Source organism: Panthera tigris, chromosome A3 (genome assembly GCF_018350195.1).
Source record: "Panthera tigris isolate Pti1 chromosome A3, P.tigris_Pti1_mat1.1, whole genome shotgun sequence".
Taxonomy (NCBI): domain Eukaryota; kingdom Metazoa; phylum Chordata; class Mammalia; order Carnivora; family Felidae; genus Panthera; species Panthera tigris.
The window spans coordinates 112,177,301-112,194,454 of NC_056662.1; the positions used below are offsets into that span (position 1 = coordinate 112,177,301).

Consider the following 17,154-nt stretch of genomic DNA (forward strand, 5'->3'; position numbering starts at 1 on the left):
AAACCTATTGAGACAGAAAGTAAATTAGTTGGTTGCCTAGGGCCAGAATGAGATAGGGGAGACGAGCAGTGACTGCTAATGGATACACTTGGGAATGACATAAATGTTCTGTAATTAGACTGCAGTGATGGTTGTGCATCTCTGTGACTACTAAAAACCACTGAATTATACACTTCAAATGAGTATGTTTTATAGTACATAAATTAGGTCTCAACACAGCTGTTTTTAAAAGTTGGTGTTATAAAGAAAGGAAAAGAAATGGCTCAGCAGGAATTACAAGAAACTGCATAAGACTGAAAATAATATGTGGCCTCCTTATTAATTGTCTTCAATGAGGAAGGAACTAGAGGAATTTTGGTTAAAGGTCACTGGAGATTTTCTCATCAGGGGGAACTATGGAGACAGTGTGTTTAGGTCTCCTAAAGAGTGGAATGTAGAGGACCACCCATAAGAATAAAGAACACTGGCTCGATCCAATAGGATCTCTGCCTAACCCAATAATTCTGTTTATGAGAATGATTCCGTAGAGACGCAATGGCTGCCCTCCATGGCACAGCTTGAAAGGTTAAGAATATGACACCAATTTCCCCAAATCTTTTTTCTGAATACTCTATAGACTGTTGACTAATAAATTTATCTAAGTCTATCTTGAATCAATTTATATTTTCAGCTTATTCTAACAAATTCCATATGCTTCCTAATCTGCTTCGGATGATGTGAGTATAATTTCTGCACGGAGCCAGAGCCTGGCTTATAGAACCTTGAGTCTGCCATGTCTCTGATTCTCACCACCCGCTTCTCCATAGTGCTGTCAAATGCTTTGTGTGTGTGTGTGTGTGTGTGTGTGGGCAAGAGTTTCCAACTCTTCTTCTCTTTCTGCAGGTTTTTTGTTTCCACTGTCCCCCTCCCCCAAGTTTGGGCCCTGATTCTAGCTTGGAAAACTAAGCTGATTGGTAAAGAGTACTGGTCTATTGGATACACACAGTAAGTTATGGGTCCCTAGGACATCATTTTAGGACACAGAAATGGCAGACTTCACTTAGCTTTAGAACCCATCTGGTTCCATTTTGTTTTAAGTTTATTTATTTATCTGGAGAGAGAGACAGAGAGAGCACAAGTGCGTGAGGGAAAGAGAGAAGGAGGGACAGAATCCCAAGCAGGCCGTGCACCATCAACACAGAGTCCGATGTGGGGCTCAAACCCACAAACCATGAGATCATAACCTGAACCGAGATCAAGAGTCAAATGCTTAACCAACTGCACCACCCAGGTGCTCCCCATCTGGTTTAATTTTATACATGATGAAACAGGTGCAAAGAGAAGAAATAATATGCCCATGATCATGTACCTAGCCAACAGCAAGACAAAAAGTGATATGTGTTAATGCCCAACCATTCAGCCCCCAAAACTATAGGCTGCCTCCCAGGCTCGCTATGATGCTCATGTCGGCCCCTTTCAGCCTCCCTCTAGTGATTTCATTTGTGGTTTGACCCAGCACTGACCTCACCATCCTGTCTGGTCTCACCAGCATCTGCTTCATCCTGGTCAGGCTCAAACTCAGTGGCCCGATCAACAACATCAACACCCGCCTGCACCCTGGGCTTCTCATTTTCCCACTTGGCAAAACCTTTGTCCTTTGCTGCTTTGTCATGGAACTTGGATTTCATTTTGGGGAAGGTGTGGGACCCCGAGTCCCCCCAGCCAGCTTCTGACCATACGGGTTCGGTCTGGGTGGCCTGGCTGGTGGTGGCACGCTGCAGCCTCACAGAGATCTTGCGAGAAGAGCCTGTGACCAATGTGATGGCTCTGCTGTCCAGGTCTCGGTGTCCTGCAGTGACGCCAGGGAACTCGAACACTTCATCCTGCACTGGAAGGGGGAAGACTGTCATGATTATGTGACATCTGATCGCTTCACAGCAAACAACAGGAGTCTGGCGGGCAAGGCCCTAGAGGGACGGACCAGAGGCAGACCCAAGCTGGCTGCAGGTGAGTTGCAGAGAAGTGAGACCTGAAAGCAGAGAGAAGCAAGCAGGAGTCAAGGCTGTCGCCATGCCTCTCACCTGAAGTTGGCCTTGGTGTTTATAATGATTCCGACCAGGTTCAGATCCAGGACCCAGTGGAGGTCTAGGTATGGGAAGGCAAGCCAAAAGAAAGAAAGTAGAAAAGAAAAGTAAGAAAGTAGAGGACATTACCTGGGGGCAATGAGGGACTTCCAGGCAGCGACCCATGACTGCTGCCCAAGGAGGGTGCCCGGGCAAATCTCCTGCAGGCCAGAACCAGGAGGTCTTTGCACTGTTTGTGACAATTGGCTCCACAGTCTGAAAAATCCCAAAATATCACAGATGATTAGTGTGAATCATGTGTACCTGGTGCTGACTGGGCTTCCAGGGTGGCATCTGAGCCAGGGCCGTGTCCTCCCCATGCTCCTTCCCGTGTTGACTCAGAGTCCAGCTCAGGCCCACAGGATCTGTCCAGGGGCTAGAAAAGGGCCAGTGGGACTCACTAGCCTTCCTGGGGTTCCTCTCACATTTGCTCAACTTCTTCCACTACACGATTCATTGAGGCGCTGGGAAGCAAACAAGTAGGGGCGAGGCAGAGTTGCCTTTGCTTGAAACTAAATGCCAGTTCCACGGGACTGGGGCTCTCCCAGGCCAAGATGGATTTTCCACCAAGAGGCTCCCTGAGCCAGAATGAGGGAAAGAAACCCCAGCGTCTAGTGTCTCCCAGGACCAACAGCTGCCTCTGATCATTTACAGCGAGATGGCCCTTCATTCAGTATTAGCCTACACCTTTTTATTCTTCTTCATTCCTCCAGATCTTTTCCAGAACAACTGAGTTTCTTAAGTCTACTTATTTATTTTGAGAGAGAGAGAGAGAGACAGAGAGAGACAGAGAGAGAGAACCCCAAGCAGACCATACACTGTCAGCACAGAGCCAAATGTTGGGCTCAACCATCACAGTGAGATCATGACCTGAGCCAAAATCAAGAGTCAGACACTTGACTGAGTCACCCAGGTGCCTCTTGAGAACAAATGATCTTATCTCCTCCTTCTTTTCTTTGCATAGAAACAGAAAACAAGGTGGGCTTATGCCTAATAACATTTTCCAGACTTGACTGTGGCTTTGAAATGGCAGCAGACTCTGTGAAATCTCCCATTAGAATGTTTTAATTAAGAAGGTAGAATTAGGGCACCTGGATGGCTCAGTCAGTTAAGCGCCTGACTCTTGATTTCAGCTCAGGTCATGATCTCATGTTACCTAAGATCAAGCCCCACATCAGGCCCTGTGCTGACAGCGTGGAGCCTGCTTGGGATTCTTCTCTCTCTGTCTCTCTCAAAACTAAACAAATAAACATTTTAAAAATATTTTTTAAAAGAGTAGAATATTAATTGCTACTTGGGGCAGAAAATTTGGGCTGCTTTGGAAGAGACCAACATAATTATTTCCTATAGAGGGTCCTACATTTCCCTTAGAATCACTGAACAAATATGATTATTTTAAAGAGTATAGTTCTCTTGGGGAACCTGGGTGGCTTAGCCGGGTAAGCGACTTCAGCTCAGGTCATGATCTCACAGTTCATGGGTTCCAGTCCCGAATTGGGCTCTGTGCTGACAGCTCAGAGCCTGGAGCCTATTTCAGATGCTGTGTCTCCCTCTCTCTCTGCCCCTCCCCCGTTCATACTCTGTCTCTGTCTCAAAAATAAATAAACATTAAAAATTTTTTTAATAAATAAAGAGTATATTTCTCTCTCACTATCAAAGAGGAACTTTCTAATTCTTTCCAATACTCACTTCTCCCCCAAATGGTCTTATTTCAAATGATCCTTTAATGACATCATGGAAAGACCAAATTATAATGACAGGTTCAGTCTATTTCAATTAATCTTTTCACTCTATGTGCCTTTAAGAGACAATACCAGGGGTGCCTGGGTGGCTCAGTTGGGTAAGCGTCCAACTTCGGCTCAGGTCATGATCTCACTCTGGGAGTTGGAGCACCGCATCAGGCTCTGTGCCGACAGCTCAGAGCCTGGAGGCTGCTTTGGATTCTGTGTCTCCCTCCCTCTCTGCCCCTTCCCCGCTGGCACTCTGTGTGTTTCTCTCTCTCAAAAGTAAAATAAAAACATAAGAAAATTTTTTTAAAAAAAGAAGAGAAAATACCATGTGCACAAAAATGATCCAAGGGTTTAATTGATTTTAATCTTCATAAAATTGTGTGTATATGTGTGTGTGTGTGGGGGGGGGGTGTCTTTAGGGGATAGGGTCAGAAACCAGAATAAAACTATGGCTGGGCAGTAAGATATTGCAGTTGCTTACTGCTTGTAAGTAGAAATCCAAGTTACACTAAGACAACTGATACCAAGAACTAAAGGGAAGGTTTTTGAGACTGGCTCCCATTGAGGTTCAGGGAAGTTCTCTGTTCACGCAAAGTAAGGGCCAAATCCTGAAAGATAGCTACAGGGGAAAAAAGGCATTCTAAGGGAATAGTGTTAATCTAAAGCCATTCTGTGACTAAGATGTTTCCTTTTGTAGTTATATCTTTCAAGAGCATTATCAGATTCTTAAAACCATCAGTACAAATAGTCTGCATAAATTATCCAGCAATTTCTGAAATTAAACACCAAGAATGTGTAATGATCATATGTACAAAGAGCAACATATTCCTAAGTGCCTATTAATATGCATGTGTATTGCATTCATCAAGTATATATTTATTTGTTTATAAATTCCTATTGAATGGGGCACTTTATGAACAAATTCATTGAAAAGGGACAAAAATAATTTGTTTAAGGCTTCTCTTTTCTCATCAGCATCTGTGATTTAGTGAGAAAGGAACAGCTTAGATGTGAGAGTAGAAAGAAAGGCATCTGTATTACGGGAATGAGTGTGGGCTCTATTCCCATGAAGGACGCAGTTCCTTTATACGGTATTTTAGTTACACTCAGCACACTTCAGAAGTCCCACCTTAACTGTGTGCTTCACAAGACTGTGTGATTCACAAGACATCTTGGAGATGGGGCGAGAGGTGTGTGGGTTGATAGGGGTGGTTTGCTGGCTCTTGCAACAAACCATAAAATTCCAGTCTGGGATCTCCAAAACTCCATGGATCCCCCCCCCCCCCACCGCCCCACCAAAAACATTAACTCTTCAACTGCCAGTGGCCAAAGACCCAAGTTCTCCATGACACCAAGAGTTTCTGTGGTTTCATCAGTCAAATTTGATTCCTGCCCCAAATATCACATTAAAAAATGTTAGGAACATTACATTTATTTACCTTTGCATTTGTATCCTTGCTTGATTATGCCCCAGAGCTGTAACAAAAGACAAAAGAATGTCAGAGAATCTGAATTAAAATCGGCGGGGTGGGGGGGTGGGGGGGGGTGGGAAAGAAGACCAGAAGAAGGAAGTCCTGGGAGGCATGATGTTCGGTGGCGCACAAACAGGATGTAGCAGATCCTGACACCCTTCCTGTCAGATAGAAGAACCAGCTCCTAGCTCACTCCAGCTGGGGGCTGGGGCGATAACAGTTTTGCTTCCCTTTTCTTTCTGAAAGCCAAATGGGAGCTGGGATGGGAAACTGATGTTGGTACAATTACTGGACTTTGGTATAATGCGCTCTCAGCAAAATTCCACGGGGAGGCTGTCACTGTGTCTGGAAGCCCCCAGCTCCCCCTGCCTTCTTTTTCATCGCAGTAGCTCCTCTTGGCACGCCCCCTGGGAAATAAGCAACCTACACAGTGCGTATCCCACTAAAGCATTTGCACTGTGCAAGGTTCTTTTCCAAGTAGCATTGGTAACTTAAAAGAATACAGAAAAGGAAAAGATCTATTTGTTCGTGTATTCATTCTCGGCCTGCTCAGTGTTTGGTCTGTGCCAAGGCTGTGGGAGATGCAGAATAATGTTCAGATTCTGCCAATCAAGTAGGAAGGAGGATGTAGGAAGTGACAAGTGTCTGAGGAGAGATGTGAGGGCCTCCAGTGTAAGGAGGGGGTGGTCACCCAGGTCGTTCAGGGGATCATTCTGGTGGTGGTGTGTCCACCCTCCTGATACACCACATACTTTCCCGTGCCTCCCACGGCATCAGACGTGCGGCCGAGGGACACAGGAGCATCGGTATTGTTTTGCTCAATTCAGCAGGTTTCGCTCAAGCTGGAAAATCTCCACTTTTAACCTTGTAGTGGTTAGGTTAGGTGACTGATACCTATTTAATAAAATGATTTTGAAAGAAACAGGGCCAGTGGCTTACTGGGGCTGATGAGGGCATCACTTACAGGTATTATAGGGGAACAATGCCCTGAGTGTTCACCTATGAGAAGAATAGATAGCTGCCAATGTGCAGTGACTCAGGGCATCAGGAAGACTGATTCTCACCCCCTTTCTGAGAAGGAAATTCCACCAGTGGAGAGCGATTCCTTTGAGTCTTAAAAGTTATTGGGTCCTTCAGAATATATTATTAAGATTCAAATGTGCCCTGGGATAGGAAGGATTATTAAGACAACTAACTGGAAGCAAGGCCTCAGGTGCCTGGGATGATTGGAAGAGGAATCCCTACAGAGCAGTCCATACAGAAAACCAGAAAACAGAAGTGGTGTCAGGACTATGACATCATGTCAGAGCTACAGGGATCTTAAAGATAATCTAGTTTGCGGCTCTTCTATAAAAGGTGACTGGGATGATCCAGAAAATTTAAATAATTTGCAAGGTCCCAGACATGGAGACTTTGCAGTGATAAGAAATTTTTCCTCCCCAAGACCTTGGTGATGTTAATAATAATAACCCTAACAGCTACCATTTATGGAACTTTTGCTGTGCAAAAGACACAGTTTTAAGCTTTTTATATGTATTAACATTATACATATATAGACTGGGCTAGCGAGAGGGGAAGTCACTTGGCAAGGTCTTGTCACTAATAAGTAGAGAAAGAAGACTGTGTCACATGAGGGAAAGACAGGAAGCCACTGCTCCTGGGAGTTTTGTGTGTGAGCAAAAGCCACTGATCTAGGACAAGAAAGGATAAGATTTAAGAAGAAGCATTCTAATATCCAGATATGGCACATTATTAGCATAGCTGCAGGAACTGCTGGAAAAAATAAAGTGAAGCATGAGTCCTATCAGGAGGGCAAATCAGGGCATCACTTGCTAATGCTTCTTTAATAACTAGCAGACAGCACAAGGCAGGAAGAGGCTCTGGGTCAGGTGCCAGACAAGGACAGGAGACAGTGACCTCATGTAGATGGGCATAGAGCAATATTTCCCACAGTCCTTTGATTTCGGACCTTAGGTTGCCGTAAGATTTGGAGAGACTATGGAACCAGTGGAACATGATGGCTGAATGAAGCTAACAAAACTGAGCTCTGGCATCTGGACCAAAGAGTAATAGGCATGCTGGCTGCAGGGCCATCTTGTCCTAGAGGATCACATTTTCATCTTCTACAACTTGGGTATCAACTAGACTTTCAGAGCCCATGAGTCTTTGTTCAATACCAAGGCCAAAGCTGCCTTTAGATGACAAAGAATTATCAAATGTGGGGAAAAGAAGTGAACCAGCTTCCTGGTTCCAGATTCAGAGTCAAAACACCCGTGTTTGAATCCTGGCTCTGGTAACTACTGGCTGTGTGATCCTGGGAAAGTGGACTTATCCTCTCTGGACCTCTCTGTCTTGATAGGCAAATGGGGAGAATAAAATGTCCTTGTCATGAACTAGTTACGAGGATCAATTATACTAACGTCTATGGAAGTACTTCATTACTGTCAAGTGCCAAATAGACGTTACTTATTATTACAACCATCTTCCTTCCAAAAAGATTTTTTTTTTTACTTTTTGAGTTATGAATTATTGAGCCATGCCATGATGGATGTCTGGTGACTGCTACCACATGAAACAAGAACTGGGAGGAACTGGTGAAGATAAATACTCCCCTTAATTGCACCTGCTACGAGTATTAGTGACGAATGCCAAGGCTCATTGGGCAGAACCTTTCCCTGGCAGGGATTAACAGACAAACTGCTCTCTTGAGTTAACAAGCCTCTCCATCCTCCCCTGTTGCCAGCCCTACAATCCTAGAAAGAACATAGTGAAACCTGCAGATATTGCTTTTGTTTTAAACTTAATTTTTTAATTTCAGGGAGCCATCATACTTTACTTCTGATCTAAAGCACACAATGGATTCTGTTGGTGTATTATTTTCCGACACTCTCAGGATGCTGTACAAATAACTACACACAAGAGAAATAATGGAAAACAGACTTACAAATCCTGCACAGTGTTCACAGAAGGTTGGCTTGAGATAGGTCATCTCCTGAAAATTATGGACAAATCCTGGTCCCATTTTACAGTGTAATTGGGACTTAGCTCGCAGGAAGTAAGCCATCATTTCATCTTTACTAATTAGGCCATCCCTGTAAAGAGAATCAAAAAAGGGAACGATCTTTGAAGACCACGTTGCTAAGTGGCTGACACACTTTAATCACCCAACCTCCCAAACCTTTGTGGCCAAAAGCAGGTGGGCAGTGTTTACTTTTCTGTTCTATTTGAAAGGAGGGGACCTCGAAAGACAGCATTCAGTGCCAGAGGCTTTCAGAGTAAGAAGATGTGTGTGTGTGTGTGTGTGTGTGTGTGTGTGTGTGTGTCCTGTGTGTCGTAGCACAGAAAGTCTCCTTCATTACCAAATAGTAGCTTCAGAAGGACATCTCTTTTCTAGCCCTAACCTAACAATAGGGTGTACAAGAATCAGGCTGCTGGAGAAAGGCAGAAAACTGTAATGACTGGGCCCACCAGTCTCAAATTCATTCAGCCTGCTGTCATCCAGGCCACTGCCAGTGGTGGTAATCTTTCATTCAGGTCTTATTGGCTTACAGACCATTTACCAGAGGGATTCTTCCAGATCTTCACAGCCAGTGGCACCCACCCACACATAATCAGACTTCTTGTTTACCAAGATCAAATCCACCTGATAAGAGGTGATCTTCATGCTGCCTTCTCACCACACCAGCACACGCTGGAGACCACACCCTTCTGTGCCAATTCAGAATTCCTTTGTATCTCATCTGTCCTCTCTTGGGTCCTCCTGGTCTGAGGAAGTCATGCTCCCATCCCCCACTCTCCAGCCTCCCAAGACACAGCTCCTTCTGGGTTCTGCTCAGTCTCTTCACCCACTCCTTCCTCTATGTACAAACACACTCGTGACTTCCTCTCTTGGAAAACGACTTTCCTCAACCTCGCTTCCAACTCCAGCACCTATCTTTCCCTTTCCCTTTCCCTTTCTTCCTCCCAAGCTTTTCAAAAAGAATGTTCATTAGAGGTTTTTCTTTTTTTTTTCTCATTTCCTTTGATTACTCCTCACTCCATATAACCAGGCTTCTGACCCTACCTCTCTGCTGAAACTGTCACAAGGACATCCTCAGTGGCCTTTTCTCACTCCTTGATGTTGCTGACCTCCTGGCTGCACATGACTTGGGGACAGGGTTTTTCCTTTTTTGACACTCTCTCTTCCATGTGACCCTGTGATTCTAAGTAGCCAGTTTCTCTCCTTCCTCCCATGCTTCTCCTGCGGGATCTACTTCTTTCTTTCAGCTGCATGTAGGGAGAAGAGCCCCTGAAGCTACATTCCTCAGGGCCCAAGCTCATCTTCCTTTAAACTTTGAATTTGCTCCCACACCCAGGACTCCAGCCCACGAGGCTGGGCTGAAGACCTAGCAATCTATGTCTCCAAAACTGTTCTCCTGAATCTTGGTACCACATCTAGAGCTTGCTAGAATCTCTTCCTGGATGGTCTACTGGCCTTGCAAAATCAACATATCTAAAGAAGAAATCATATACAGTATGAATATTTCAAACCTGCATTTTTAGGGAAAAAATTTTTTTATATCTTTGTATTTATATACAAAGATATATTATATCTTTGTATTGTATTTATATCTTTGCTGGCACAGTGTAAGGTCCATCTAAAGAATCAGCTGAAAAAACAAAAAGAAATGAAGAGTAGGAAGTGATTTTAAATTCATGCCCTACTGAATTTAGGTTACACATCACTGACAGAAACATACTAAGGGAGGTGGGCAGTTAGCAGGTAACTTAAATTTCATTTTGTAAAAGAAGTTTATTTCTAATAATTTAACTTATTTTAAAGGATTCCTTTTTCCAGAAATACAATGAAGATGAATTAAAGTTTTAAGATGTTTATGATACAGTACCAAGGAAAGCCTTAGTGTACTGAATTACCTACAGATTTAATTAAAAAAAAAAAAAACAAACTTCACACACCAACAAAATTATTATAGAATTTTAAAGTGATATAATTTGGACATTCCACCAGTATAAAATCTAGCATCTCATTATAGATGATTTTTAAACTAAGAACTAATCTCACATAATTAAAAATGAAGCAATTGGGGAGCCTGGGTGGCTCAGTCAGTTGGGCAGCTGACTTCGGCTCAGGTCATGATCTCACAGCTCATGAGTTCGAGCCCCGCATCTGGCTCTGTGCTGACAACTCAGAACCTGGTGCCTGCTTCAGATTCTGTCTCCCTTTCTCTCTGCTCCTCCCCTGCTTGCTCTCTCTCTCTCTGTCAAAAATAAATAAACATTAAAATTTTTTTTTTAAATGAAGCAATCAAATTACTAATGTCAGTGTTTCTCTGCAATATATATTTCATATCATTATTTTCCAGTGAGCTGGATATTAGCTTCCAAAGTCATCTACTTTTCCAGGAATCATTTGAAGCTCAATAGAAATATATTTTTACTTCATTAACCAAAATAACTTTTGAGCTAGTGGAGAGAAAAACAAAGCAAGGACCCTTCTTGGCTATCTGCAGACATCACCTGCTCTTCTGAAAGCTGTAAGTAATTTAAAATAATTTTCCTTCCTTAGTTTTAATATTGCCCTCAGGTCCACTGATGCTGAGGACTCTACCAGCCTAGATGTAACTATATTTCTCCTCCATTTTTTCTTCATGGAGGTTTTGGGGTTGATGAAATAGAGCTAAGTAGAAGTAATATGGAGAGTTGGGCTCATTTGCAAATGGGCACTTACACTCAGTACTGATGATGTAGCCTGCCCTATAATCTCATCCAGCCAGTCAGGTTTGTGAACACCAAGAAAAAAATCAGTGAAACATTACACTTGTCTCATCAACACACTAGGATTGAAGCTGTCAAGATGCAAATTAAAGGTATCTCTGGGGTACCTGTGTGGCTCAATCAGTTAGCTTCTGGCTGTTCATGTCAGTTCAGGTCATGATCTCATGGTTTGTGAGTTCAAGCCCCACATCAGGCTCTGTGCTGACAGTGCAGAGCTTGCTTGGGATTCTCTCTCTCTCTCCCCTTCCCCTGCTCATGCTCTCTCTCTCTCTCTCTTTCAAAATAAATAAATAAACTTAAAAATAAAAATAAAAATAAAGGTATCCCTGTTCTCCTCTGACACTAATTTTCTGTTTCAGGATAGCTGCATTAAAACATAACAAAATTAAAACTTACTGATCTTTGTCCAGGACACAGAAGGAATCCAAAAAGGGAAAATTGGCAGCTATACTTTCAAAGTCCTCTTGGGAGATGTACCCATCATGGTCATGGTCATAGTTTCTAAACACAGACTGCAAAGGAAATACAAATATTTACTGAATAACTGGGTATGAGTCAGGCTCTGAACTTGTTATTGGGAAAGCAGTGATAACTAGTATATTGTTCTATCAAGGAGCTTGGAATCCAGTGGGAAATAATGAAATCAAGAAGCCTTTATGGTATAACAAGATAAGTGCAATGCTGAGGATAAAAATAGGCTGCTGTGGGAGAATTTTAAGGGAGATTTTAAAAGGTTTCCTGGAGGGGCACCTGGGTGGCTCAGTCGCTTAAGCGTCCAACTTTGGCTTGGGTCAAAATCTCACGGTTCCTGAGTTTGAGCCCCACATTGGGTTCACTGCTGTCAGCCTTTCAGTGAAGAGTCCACTTTGGATCCTCTGTCCCCCTCTCTCTGCCCCTCCCCTAGCTGCACTCTCCCCAAAATAAATAAATATTAAAAAAAAAACATTTCCTGGAGAAAGTGAGGTCTAAACTGAGACCTCAGTTTCGGTAAAAGTTAAGTTTGGTGAACTCACAAATGCCAAAACCATAACAATAGACAATGAAGCTTTAAAATGTTAAATTATCTAAAAAAAATTCAAGTATACTTTTTTTTTGAGAGAGAGAAAGGGAGGGAGGGAGGGAGAGAGAGAAAGAGAGAGAGAGAGAGAGAGAGAGAGACAGAGAGAGAATGAGCAGGGGAGGGGGAGAGGGAGATGGAGAGAACATTAAGCAGGCTCCAGGAAGAGGGGTTCTATCTCACCATCATGAGATCATGACTTGAGCCAAAATCAAGAGCCAGACACTTAACTGACTGAGCCACCCAGGTGCTCCTAAAAAATTCAAATATACTTTTAACACAATTACAATCAGAATTCCAGTGGCAATTTGTTTTAAGTGAACAAATTGATTCTAAAGTTCAAATTAAAGTAAACATGTTGAGAATAGCCTAATATTGTTTAAGATAAGAAGAAATGAGAGAGAACGTGCCCCATCAGAAATCAAATATTCCACAAAGCTACATGAATCAAAACAACATGGTACTACAACTTACTATAGAGAGCAGAGTCCAGAAATAGATCTATGTATATATAGGCATTTAGAGTATCAAAAAGTACCTTCTCAAATCCACAGAGAAACTAAAGATTATCCAATAAGTGCTGTTGAGTTAAGTGGCTAATAATCTTACAAAATCAATTGCCCAAAACTAAATTCTAGATGCATTAAATATTTTAATGTCAAAAATAAAGCTATAGGGATGCGTGGGTGGTTAAGCATCCGACTTCAACCCAGGTCATGGTCTCATAGTTCATGAGTTTGAGCCCTGCTTTGGGCTCTGTGCTGACAGCTCAGAGCCTGGAGCCTGCTTCTGATTCTGTGTCTCCCTCTCTCTCTGCCCCTCCCCCACTCGTGCTCTGTCTCCCTCTCAAAAATAAACATTAAAACAATTTTAATAATAAGAAAGCTGTAAAAGTATGAAAGATAAATAGATAAAAATAATTTTTATGTTTTGTAATCTCTGAGTGGGAAAGGCCTTCCTTAACATTACATCAAAGTCAGAAGCTGTAAGCAATTTAAAAAATTTTTATTTTACAGAGAGAGAGAGAGAGAGAGAGAGCGAGTCTGAGCATGGGAGAGGGGCAAAAGGAGAGAGAGAGAGAGAGAGAGAGAGCCTGAGCAGGGGAGAGGGGCAAAGGGAGAGAGAGAGAATGAGAGAGAGAGAGAGAGAGAGAGAGAGAGAGAGAGAATCTCAAGCAAGCTCCATACTCAGCACAGAGCCCAATGCAGACTTGATCAAATAATCCTGGGATCATGACCTGAGCCAAAACTGAGTCAGATGCTTAACTAACTGAGTCACACAGGAGCCCCTACAAAAATATTTTATTACGTAAAACGCAAAATAATTGAATCAAAAAACTCAGCTGACAAATGTAAAGATAAATGTCAGAGAAGATTATTTGCAATATACCTGAGAGCAAAGACAGAAAAGGAAAACAGGAGGAGACCTGTTGCAGCTCAGGAGAGCTCAGGAGAAAAGGAGACCACCAAAGTAAAATTACACGTGGCCAATACATTCATGGGAAATGCTCGATTCTGCTAGTAATTACAGAAACACAAACAAAACGTTTTTAAACCTCTCAGATTGGAAAACATTAAAATAATGGGCAATTTCCTAGGGAATGAGAAAATAGGCACTCTCATATTAGTTGATGAAGTAAATAGCCACAATCTTTCTGGAAGATAGTCAGTGCTTACTCTCTGACCCAGCAATTCCACTGATGGGAATCTGTTCTAGGAAAATAATTGAACAATGCTGCTCAAAGACATACGTGGGTGTATGTGTTTATGGGGGAATAAAGTCATACAAGATAGTTTACAAATTATCAGTGGTTCCCCTTCGAGAGCAGAATTCCCAAGGCCTAAAAGTAAAACTTGTATTCTCCGTATTTTATGAAAAGCTTGCATATTTACAATGATTCTGACTTTCTTTATAATTGAAAAATAAAAGGATTTTTCCATTGCCCTCTGCTAAATTGGGTTTTCCAAAAGGTTTGTTAAGTTCTCCCTAGAAGCAGATGTATGCAAACAGATTATAATGAATCTTTCTCCCTTTTCCCAATGCTTTCTCTCTATTCTATTTGATCCATATTGCCCTATGTTGCAAGCTGCTTCAGGGGTACTTTGGGAGATGAACAAGGTATAAATGAACAGATTACTTAAAAACATGACTGCTTAGAACCCATTGTAAGTTTATTTATAGAAAACTGAATTGTGCAAAATCACAAAATATACAGTCTTTTTGCAAGTCCCAATACCAATACTTACCTACAATCAAAGTTGCTTAAAATTAACTACTTGTACCTACTTTTATAATCTAATATCCATATTTATATCCATATTAAGGATGCAATTCTTTTTGTAGAATAAAATTTAATGTGGAAATGCATAATAAAATCCAATCTTTCATTTGATTGAACCAACAGTAGGCAATTTATCCAAATTGGACCAATCTTCCACCATAAAATTGGAACTGGAGAGAAAATAAGGGAGAAGGTAAAAGGGAAGAGAGAGAGAGAGAGAGAGAGGAAGGGGGAGAGGGAGATACAGACTCCCCTTGTGTAGCAAAGAAAGTCTGTCTGCAGATAATGGAATGAGCATTCAGAGAAAAGCAGAGAAGAGAGTGGAAAAGAAAACAGTTGTGTCTTTTCATTTCCCGGTTCTAGACCTTCCTGAGCTGCAACCCTTGGAGCTGGATTCCTTCCCCACCTTCCCTGGCTCCAAGCTGGGTCTGTTACACAACATCAACACAAGGCCTCCACTGAATCTTATGGCCTTCTCAGACCTTTTCCTCACCCTTTCTGAACTTTCCTTGCTGCCTCACATGCTGCGTAGTAGTTTTCTTCCAATGCATCATGGTTTCCTTGATGATCCAAGATGTAGAAAATTCTTTCTTTTTCTTTAGGTTTGTGTGTGTGTGTGTGTGTGTGTGTGTGTGTGTGTGTGTGTGTGTGTGTTTAAAGTAGGCTTCACACCCAGCATGAAGCTCAATGCAGGCCCTAATCTCATGACCCTGAGATCAAGATCCAAGCTGAGATCAAGAGTTGGATGTTTAATCGACTAAGCCACCCAAGCACCCCCTCTTTTTCTTTAAACATCCACCCCCCAGAAAAAAAGTTTATTTTATCCCAAAGATATGATTCTATTGTATCATACCAATCCATTAAAGCAGAGTGTTTAATCAGATGTCATAGTTTTTATTGCCAAATCTGTTTCCATTTTCCCCACAATGGTGCTTCTACTCTTCTTTCTACATGAAAACTCTGATAGACACTTTCCCATAATTAAGTAATGTTTCTGACGTAAATGGCTCTGTGCAGGTGTGTCACAGACCTCAATATAAACAGCAAGAGAAACTATGCATCCTACAGGATCTTTTCTTACCTTCAGGTAATCAATTTATTGGGCATTTTATTGGGACCCATATAGGTTTTTAATGAGTAGATTCTAATCCCCAAACAGTCCCTCAAATTGCAGGGGCAATGATGGAGGCATCAAATGCTGGTGAAAGAAAGTTGGGAGTAGCTGAGGGTATTTGGGTAAATGAGAACAGAATGACAGGAAGGGGAAAAAGGCCATTCTGGGGGAATCTCCCCCATAAGCCAATGCCACGTAGAGCTCAGTGTCTGCTAAATTGATCCTACCTGCAAGAGGGCTGTTTTCATTGACTTCACTTGATTCTTGGGCAACTGTAGAATATTCTGGGAAGAGAAAAGGGCCTTCCAGTGCTCTCTACTCTCTCTCAATCACTTACCTCAACTAATTTCCTTATGTGCTTGTTGATGACTGTGGGGTCTGGCTTTGGCATCACTCCTGATGCCCACTCCAGGGGCACCACAGGCTTGGTGGGTGTTGTCGGGGAGGTAGGCTGCTGACAGGGGGGAAAAACACACTTTTCAACTTTATCTTAGACCTTAAGTAATTAGGGAACACTGAGAAAGACATACACATACACATTTTTATGTTAATAATACAGTAAAAACTTACATATGTATCACTTAAATGTTCTGAAAACAAACATGTTTTGTCAATAGAATCTAATCTATAACTAAATACATATTTGGAGAGTGTATTTTGTTTAGCAGTAGTCTAGATTCCATTTTTTTAAGTGGGAAAAAGACACTGTTCTCTCATCCCACTCCAAAATTCTATCCAAGTTCCCCAAATATTACTAAAACATCCTTAAAACCTATATAATAATCCATACAGCTTTTTGTATAATGCAAAATATATAAAACACCTGTTATCTAGTTCCTTAATACCTGGTGTTGATAATAAACTAGTAGATGTTTGCAGTAAATGGGCCCATGTGAATGGCCAAGTTTATGTTCTCATGCTGGCATCTCTTTCAATATGCTTAATCGCTTCTCACTATTTGGCTAATTAGATCTTTCTAGCCTCTTTTGTGAACTTGCTTCCTCCATATGTTTTCCCACTTTCCTGCAAGACATTTTCACTAAATAATGTGGCCAAGATGGTAGCAATAATGCATAACGTGTTTACACAACACAGAGGCAAAACACAATCCTATCGGGAGACAAGCCAAGAGTGCAATGTACTTTATTCCTCTCCCCAGGACCTTCATTAAATGTAAATATTTTTGCTGGTGCATACATGCAAATCTGTTTTAACAGGTGTTTATTTGATACTAAATTGGGGACAAACATGTTTGCAAGAGTGACTGTACTAGATTTAAACCCTTTGCAATGTTTTGAGGTGGGTGTTGCTGGTATCCTTTGGGCTACCAACAGGACCAGAAAGTACTTGCCATCTGGATATGATCACCAACACATAGGCTCACTCACACATCATGACTCTTTCTATCAAGCTTTTCATTTTGTTCATCTGATGAAGGATAAAGCCACGGTTCCCAAACTGTATAACGAGGTGTCCATCCAGAACACTGCAGTGGACTCTCAGGGATACCAAAAGATATTTCAAACTCCCAAGGGAAATACAGCAGTACTCAGTATTTGTTAGACACCATGTAAACTACCAGCTTGAAATGGTTTACAGTTCACCCATTAGATCATGCTGTAT

General features: G+C 41.9%; 1 protein-coding gene across 8 annotated transcripts in view; it reads right to left on the reverse strand.

Moving 5' to 3' along the window:
- Nucleotides 1–17,154, reverse strand: part of RASGRP3 (RAS guanyl releasing protein 3) — a 106,710-nt gene that overhangs the window by 5,846 nt on the left and 83,710 nt on the right. For 7 of the 8 annotated variants that reach the window (XM_007082431.3, XM_007082428.3, XM_007082432.3 and 4 more), the window contains 6 exons: nt 15,869–15,985; nt 11,476–11,591; nt 8,249–8,396; nt 5,272–5,308; nt 2,193–2,318; nt 1,503–1,867 (listed from right to left, as the gene is read on the reverse strand). In XM_007082431.3, coding sequence (XP_007082493.1) covers nt 1,503–1,867; nt 2,193–2,318; nt 5,272–5,308; nt 8,249–8,396; nt 11,476–11,591; nt 15,869–15,985 — 909 coding nt within the window. The remainder of the gene's footprint in view (nt 1–1,502; nt 1,868–2,192; nt 2,319–5,271; nt 5,309–8,248; nt 8,397–11,475; nt 11,592–15,868; nt 15,986–17,154) is intronic. The other variant, XM_042982184.1, reaches the window with a different exon arrangement.